A 9,227-nucleotide genomic window follows, 5' to 3' on the forward strand; every position below is an offset into this window, starting at 1 on the left:
ATTTTGACATTTATGCTTCACGCTTGTCTGGACTGTCGAATTTAGAAAATGATACCACAGCAGCATTGTTTTCACTAATAATCACACGCAATTCGTTCGATCGAAACAAAAGTTCGCAGTCTTGGTCGAAAATTCTTATACTTTGTCGTTATTCAAACCGATTTTTATTTCACTATTTCGATTGGAAGGCATCATGAGATACAAAATGGCGGATCTCGACTGAATTCGGCCTGCCTGTTTGTTACGTTTGGGTTACTCTGTTAATAAAACTGAAAATAATAATAGCTTTTTGCTATCATTGATAATCAAGGATCATACCAAACTTTCGTTTTCAGTCAAATGCGAATCAATGATTCTAGGGAGTTTAAGCTAATGTATAAATATGCTCCATATTTTACAATGAGATGTTATTCACTCGGTCGTTTTCGTTGCTTGATTTCCATAGAAATTTCACTATATTTACAAATTTGTAAGTAGTATTTCAACTATACAAGTGGAATTTTCTCTTGTGGAATTTGAATACTGCTTTAGATAATGGTTAAGTACATTTTTGTTTACCTTATCCAATTTAATGAAAGGTGTCACGTTTTGTTTTTGTTAACTTCGTTTACATAGCGCCTCATTTAACGAACCGATTACCAATACATAAATGATATTGCCTGGAACCCTCGTTCTATGTTTAACTTGAAGCAGATTCACCATAGATACGTGGTATTTCAGTGTTTGCGACAAGAACGAATATGGGACTCGAAACGATTGAAGTATATATGAGAAGATAATTAGGGGAACTGAAGTTCGCGATAGCGCTTGTTTTATATCTTCACAATCGTTTTTTTACTATTCATTAAATACCTCTCATGTGTTTGCTATTATCATCGTTATAACATAAAACATCACCACTCCATATTTGTGGCTGTTTTGACATCTCGACTCCTCAAAACAAAAATGGTGATGCCATAGTCGAAGAATTCAATCTTCATATGTACATGACTATTACGGTTAGATTGATTGCTCTTGCACGTTCTGGATTTTACTTGATTTTTTGCGGCAATTATGGGGAGTGGAGTATTTATCTGATAGTTTGAACATTGTGGTTTATTTGTACTTTATCATTTACCAAGTTAACATATCTTTCATCAAATTACATTGATGGTGGTTGGAAAGCACGTGCTAGTGACGCCATTATGAAATATGTGAGCTAAAAAACAATGTTCTATGCTGATGGGTGGTGTTCAACTCCCTCGATTTTCATTTGATAACGCTTTATTTTTCGACGTGGATGGGTTTATGTTATGCATATTTAACGTCATAAATTTCGTATATATATCATTAGATCGGTAGTTTTTGATCTAAACTTGAGTCTAGACGCAGTGAGTGGTTCCCAACCGGTGGGAAATTTGGCGGCTGCAGGTTGGAAATAGAATGCTCCTCTAAAAAATATACGCACAACAACACAAATATTAAATATTACACAATGAAAATCACAATATATGCCATGAAGCGGAAATGACTCTCATTCAATTAATGGAAACTTTACTAAAATATCACGTTGTTCGCCATGATATTCTGATCGTGCTACGTAAATCATTTTGATTTTTGGCCGGCCGATAATTAAGAACCTCACAGACATGTCTCGAACGAGCACCAATGCTTTAAATGTTACGCAAGAAGATTTTCGTTGCTGAGCCTCAAAACAGAACAGTTTTTATTTAAATGTCTCAGAGATATTGGATAGGCAATAGTATGGTGGCCCATCGTTGTCACGTGTAAAATTAAAAAAAAATGAAAAAAATAAAATGAAAAAGCGAAAATAAAAAAATAGTTGTGAAAAAACATAAAAATAATTGAAAAAAAAAAATAAAAAAAAATTGAAATTAAAAAAAAAATTTAAAAATAAAACAAAACAAAAAAATTAAAAAAAAATTAAAATTAAAAAAAAAAAATTAGAAAAAAAAAAAAAAAAAAAATTGAAAAAAAATTGGATAAAAAGAAAATAAAAAGGTTGACAACGATGGTCCGCCTCGTGGCCCATCGTTGTCACGCGTTTTTATTTTTGGAAAATTTGATGCTGCTTGGGACCAACGTTGTCAGGCTTAATCCTACACGCACAAATGTGTTTCCTGGGTTTCTAACTCACTACTGATTTTCATGAGCAATATCCAATAAATTCAACATGAAAATGTTCTATAAATTCTCCATGCTACAAGTTCAACCACAAGCAATATATTTATAATAATGATAAGAGAATATAGAATTGGATACGAAAATTTATTTTACGTGTAGAAGGTAATTTAATTGGAAAATGCTGCTTAACTGCTCAGACACTCGTGCGATGCCGGTACGGTACCGTCTGACCGTACCGGTACCCATGCAATTATCGTGAAAGAATGGGAGATACGCATAGTCTCGTAGAATATAGTCTACTGAAACACTCTCTGCGCCTGCCCCATACCGTACAGCCGTAACGTACCGATCCAGACAAATGATAAATCGCCCGTGCCCAACCATTTACTTCAATCCATACCTCGACTCACTATATTCTATTAGGATCGAAGTATGGATTGAAATAAATGGTTGAGCACGGGCGACTTATCATTTGTCTGGATCGGTACGTTACGGCTGTACGGTATGGGGCAGGCGCAGAGAGTGTTTCAGTAGTCTATATTCTACGAGACTATCCGTATCTCCCATTCTTTCATGAGTGATTGTATGGCTACCGGTACGGTTAGACGCAAAGCGACTATAACCGACTACCGGTATTTGGTAAGACGGTACGGTACCGGCATCGCGAGTGTCTAGTCAACTGAGTAGTTAAGCAGCATTCTCCAATTAAATTACCTTATACACGTAAAAACAAATTTTCCGAATTTTCGTATTCAATTCTATATTCTCTTATCATTATTATAAATATATTACTTCTTGTTGAACTTGTAGCATGGAGAATTCATAGAACATTTTCATATTGAATATTGCTCAAAAAATCAGTAGTGAGTTTGAAACCCATGGAACACATTTGTGCGCGTAGGATAAGGCTGACAACGTTGGTCCCAAGCAGAAGCAAATTTTCTAAAAATAAAAACGCGTGACAACGATGGGCCACGAGGCGGACCATCGTTGTCAACCTTTTTATTTTCTTTTTATTCAATTTTTTTTTTTTAATTTTTTTTTTTTTTTAATTTTTTTTTTTTTTTTTTTTTTTCGTTTTTATTTATTTATTTTTTTTTAATTTTAATTTTTTTTTTCATTTTTTTTTTAATTATTTTTATGTTTTTTCACAACAATTTTTTTATCTTGGTTTTTTATTTTTTATTTTTATTTTCACTTTTACGCGTGACAACGATGGGCCACCATACAATAGGCATGCGCTTTTGACCCGTCCCTTCTGCTAAATTGTTAATAAAAAGGTAATGGCTTATGTAAAAATAAAGTACGATCATAGTCATCTCGGCTACTCTTCAAGTTTGTAAGGAAAAATTTTGAGCAACTGCCGCAATGCATTTTTTGCACTAAGACTATCTCCAATGGTTATATGCAGCCCTATCAAATGAGGTAATGGGAAATAAAAACTCAGCTTAAATCGAAAGTGGGAAATTGAGATAAAAAGGTTGGGAACCCCTGGCCTAGAGGGTTTGTTTCACATAAAGTTTTATAATACCATTTTCTTGCGTTAAATACCTCGATTGGTTGGTTGTTGTCTTCCATAGATACATAACCCGTTATCGATGCGTTATCTGGTTTGGATGAAATTCAAGTATAAATCTTAGATATATATTCCATATATTTCATTCTCACGCAATTTAAGCAAGATATGTATGTATATTGGTATCAGTCCCGATGTGCATGCATTTTATAAATTTTGTAAAATCTGCAAAGCATGTTCAGGTTTCAGTTTTAAGTAAAACAATTTCTATTGGCCGAACTAGAAGTTATCAGTATCAATGTTGTAGAACAGATAGTCTTGTATCTTCAATGTTTCATCATCGATCAATCCATTGTGGGCACCATTGAGCTTAATTTTTAGGTTCAAGTTGACTTCGTGACTTCGCGAAGTAAAATACTCTTCTGAAATTCATTGCCCTGGGTTAGAATAACTTTACAGAAATTACCAAATTTGCGATTACAATTTAAATTATTAAATACGGCCATTATCAATGAATCACTACTTGTGAGCAATGTCGATCTAGATTCTAGATCTAGACGTCTCAATCGGCGAAATTGCATCTCGAGACCAAAGTAGTACTACTACAAAGCGAGTTTTCATTTTAATAACTCCAATCTGTATCTTTCGTGCGTATAAAGCATGGGCGGTAATGTACGCTTACGCTTCATAGACCAATTCTCGTGTCTGATTGAGTGATAATATCGTCAAAATTGACCTACATTTTAAAGGTATATGGGCAAGTCTGAACACGGCGTTATTGTTTTGGAATGGTTATATAATACAAATGGCAATCAATTTCCAATGCGGAAACATGTGCTTCTCATCACAAGGGAAATTTGGCCAATGTTGGTTTCTTTGCTTTTATTTCATTAAATTTCTTGTTTACAAATTTGCGACAACAAATTAAAATGCGTCAAGTATGTAGTAAGATGATATCATCGCTATTTTGGATTTTCCTCTTTCCACAGCGACTGTGAATAAACTTTCAACCCGACATCAAAATTTATTAAAGTTGTGAATTTTCAGCTTTAATTTCATGTATGTGTCGAATCTCTCCAAAGCAATTTAAGAAATAGTCATCGTTTGATGGATTACTTTCTTTGATAGCATATTCCTGCTGTGATTTGGTGATGCCATGGCGTGAAAATCCTAAATATTTATGATTCTCATTGGAATTCTGAATATGGCGGTTAAAGAAAATGACCCGATGACATTATTCGTTTATAGTGATCATTCAAAATTGTCAAAATTCAATCTATTTAGTTTTTCTGATCTGATCTACGTTTATCAGTAATTTCACTATTTGAGTACTCACTTCAATGCAATACAACCCTATAACATAAAATTGTACCAATTGCAGTCAATAACACGGACACTGCTCAATTCGTTATTTAATTGGAAACTAGCCAGCTTTGTCAATGCAATGTGATAGAAGACACAAAAACTTCTGTCGCAAATTTTGTGTTGTACGAAAGATAAAATCAGTGGTAGCCCACCTCCTCGAAAGTTGTATTGTTACAATTGAACGTTTAAATAAACCAGCTTATTTCGATTTAAGCTGTGTGTTACACGATGTTTTAATATTATTAGCCAGTTATGCTGCGATTTGAAAGTCCCTCCATACGAAGTAAGGCGTATTTTCATTAAATATTGGTCATCAATGTCAGATTTTGTATCATGTGACAGATAACCTCAGGCCTGGGAAACTCCAAGGAGTGAAATTGTTGAAATTGGTACTATTTGATATTATCGTGTCAATCAGCTCGTTAGTTTAGATATATATAGAAAAATACAAATAGCACTTGTGCCACGCTCGCGCTTATGCACTCGCGACATAGAAAATATATGGCTTGTACATTGAATGTTTTTTACAACTGCATTTCATAAACACGAACACACAAAAACGCAAAACATAGCAGAGAGAGACTGTGAATCTGAATGAAGTATTCTTTAACATCGCTAATACATGTTGTGTAGTTGATACAAGAGCGTTTTGGGGGGATTGGCAATTTTTCCTTTGCTTACTGACGTGATACGACTCCTTTTACTTCGAACAAAACCAGATAAAAGTATGTATGTATTTATGTATGTTTATTCGTCTCGTAAAAGCAATATAAAAGAATTAGTAATTATAAGTAGCCACTAATATCCATTTTATATCGCATTTTCATCCATCTCGTTTGGTTGCTTTGGTAAAAGGATTATTGATAGCAAGCTAGTAAACGTCTGGTTTTCCGTAAATCGTTCGAGAAGAGAGCAAAATGGTATTGGAAAGGCCTATGAATTTATGTCTTACTGCAAATGCCACAAAGTTGCATTAAAAAAGGTGGGAAATTTAGAGGGAGGGGAATGACCCGTCAACAAGATTCCAAATGTGAAAAAAAATTCTCACAAATGCGTTTGCCATCGCCTCCCAACAATCAAATAAAATGATAAAGTGGTAATAAATCATGTATTTATTTCATTTCCTTGTTCAGTTGCATTGCGTATTGTCGATGACGCCATTAAAATGCGTCAAAATCCTCACGTGATTGGTCTGGTGACCCGGTCGTAGTTTTCCCACCATTCTGTACTCTTTATGATGTACTCCTTTGTGTTGCCGTAATAAAAAAAAGTATGTAGCATTTTTACTTCTACGGCCCTTATTTGATCCGTTTTTCATTTAAAGGAGGATCCGTAGTTTGCATCCTTAACCGCGGGTGTCAGGACTTAGTCATCACAGACCGCACGATAATGTTTTCGATAAATCAAAATTACTAATATTTTGAGGGAGTTACGAAATTTAATCACCATCCATCATAAAGCGACCTGATTGTGACAAAACATAAAGCACTGTAGCCTAGTATTTTTTAATAATGGAATGATTTTTTTTACATTGTGACGTCAGTGTAATTCAAAATTTACATAATGCGGCGTTCTGGCAAATTCCAGGATCAACTCGCAATAAGGGGGGGTTGTAATTTGTAACTGACGTAAGTTCATTTCATGCTGGCTATATGAGCTAAGAACATGAACGTGCTCGATTGTAATACATTGTCACTGCAAGTTCTTATCATATTTCATCATTGTCTTTCATTCGGTGATTAGTGTCCTGGATCGGTAAATATCTCATGTTGAAAATCAAGGCCTACCACCTCACTCTAGTTGTAAGAAATTGATAAACTATTTTCCGGCACGAATAAATATCTGGTTTTTTTTTCAAACCCCGTGGCTTGCCATATGTTATTGCCGGCTTGATCGTTGTAGCGGGCGAATGTATGGAACCGTAAAAATATTCTATTGCAGGATGATTTATCGTTGGTTCCTATTGAGTAGATATTAAAATGATGTAAACTTTATGAATATTTTTATTTGATCATCTCCGCTACTAAACTAAAAGTGTAAAACATGAATTTATTTCTCAATGTTCTACAATAGTTACAATCTTACTCGAAGTCCTTTATATCCGCCCTTTCAAATTTATATTTATCTCGATGTAAAACTTACAAATTTTTGGGAACGCCGGAAAGATTTTTAACCTTTTGTACATTCACTTATGATGTAAATTTCATTTTAGAGACAAGGCGCCGCTACCACAGTATTCGTTGCTACTGCTCGTGAGTTGGAAGGTATTGGTGGAATGTATTTCAACAATTGTTATCGTTGCCAGACCAGCGAAACAGGGCAAAATAAAATTCTCGCTGGCAGATTATGGAAACTCTCTGAAGACTTGATAAACGAAAAACTTAAAGTCAAAGCCGACGAATGAATTCTTCCTTGAAGACGAACCATTTGATCCACGCATGTTGTACATATATGTACAAGCAAATTAGTTACTGCCTATTAATGTGTATCTCCATGAAATAGAGATTTTAATGCTGACATGGGTCAGGTTAATAGGTATTTTCACGGGGAACTGTTTGTTGATATTTATGATAGGAAGCAGTTATTTTGTATTTATAAGATTACTGCTTGATATGCGAACAGGGCTTTCTAGTCTCAGATATGATTTTCTGTGATGCAAACGGAGTTTGATTCAGTATTCGTTTGTTAAAAAATATGACGTAATAAATGAAATTGTGCAAAATCTATGTTATGATTATTGTGATGAGAAAAACGCCCGCAGACCGGTGTATGATTTCTTGTCGCCGTGTATGTTTTATTTCGATTGTATATATAAATACTTTTGGAATATTATGTATTCAAGGTAAAATTTCCCAAAATATTACGATGTTCCTTAAAAAGCTGTTGTTTTTTCTAAAATAACCATTTTTTTTATCTTCTTACTCGCAATACGGTATTCAAAAAAAAATGAATACAACAAATGCTAAGCGTTTTGGTATCTGTTATTGTTCAAATGCGGTTCGAAATACGCGAAAGTGAAACATTATTATAAACTATCTGTTTTATATTATTTTTACTGGAAAAGAAATATATTAGTACGACATCTTGTATATCGTTCCCAGTTGGAATTGTCTTGTAAAATGCCTTCACATAAATTTTCTCCCCGCGTATATTACATTGAAATTACAGATCAGTGATTTCCAACCTTTTTCGTCAAATCCCCCCCTCTCATATGCATAAACACCATTTTATCACTTTATCGGTTTTGTACAGAGTTTAAGTAGTTCATGATGTATGTATAAATAAGTAATATACTAATATTAAAGAATTGAGTAATATTAGTAATACAATACTACAGCGAATAAAATTCTTCCCTAAAAATTTCCTTCGTTGGAAAACGTGGTTACAAATGGATGTCATTCAGCATGTTTGATGTAGTGATATTCAGATAGACATTTTCACGCTATTGTCAGCTAGCACATATTAGGTTCTTATTGTGTATTCATTAGGATATTGGTATCAATGAGCGAATATCAACAAACGACAAAATATAACATATTGCCGCATATATTGTTGTAACATTTACCTCCACATATAATATATATACAAACAATATGAAAGGGCATTCATACCATTTCAGCTATTCTGACAATAAAAAATGGCAAGTCCCAACGTTTGTTTGTAAACAGCTCTGTCTTCCTCTAATAGCAAGAGCGAATAGATGAAATCAATTCGGAATTGACTCACCTTATTGAATATGCCAAGAACAGCTGCATAACGCACACAGCGGCGTTTCCTGGCTTTTTTCAAAATACCGATTCAAGGAAATTTTTATTGTTTTGCTATGGTACTTACTTCTGAAATATGAATAAAACTGTCCATTTCGATGCAGTTGTATGTTACCCAATAGCGTATAGAATATCGGAGCTAGTTTCTATCCGGAAGTTCTCGCTTGAATGCCATTTGCAGCATTTCATGCAGGCAAAATAGATGTGAATTGCCTTGTCGATGAGAATATCAACACAACATGAGAATATAATCTTCCACAATACAACTATCACAGAACAAATTTAAATAAAGAGTTTGAATTGAATTTCTCAAATTAAATTTTGGTAGAAAGCGGCTCCTCACATTGTCGAATGAGATTGTTCTCAATCGAAGGAATAAGCAATGGCAATGTGAAGGGAAATGTATAAGAAAATGATACTATGACCGACGTGGTACGGAAAGATTGTCTTTCGTA

General features: G+C 34.2%; 1 protein-coding gene across 1 annotated transcript in view; it reads left to right on the forward strand.

Moving 5' to 3' along the window:
• The window catches only part of LOC144429821 (WW domain-containing oxidoreductase-like), a 74,424-nt gene extending 65,506 nt beyond the window's left edge, over window positions 1-8,918 (forward strand). Inside the window, exon 2 of the mRNA XM_078118034.1 lies at window positions 7,218-8,918. Coding sequence (XP_077974160.1) covers window positions 7,218-7,409 — 192 coding nt within the window. The 3' untranslated portion in view covers window positions 7,410-8,918. The remainder of the gene's footprint in view (window positions 1-7,217) is intronic.
• The last annotated feature ends 309 nt before the right edge of the window (window positions 8,919-9,227 follow it).

This window comes from Styela clava, chromosome 11 (genome assembly GCF_964204865.1).
Source record: "Styela clava chromosome 11, kaStyClav1.hap1.2, whole genome shotgun sequence".
In the NCBI taxonomy this organism is placed as follows: Eukaryota; Metazoa; Chordata; class Ascidiacea; order Stolidobranchia; family Styelidae; genus Styela; species Styela clava.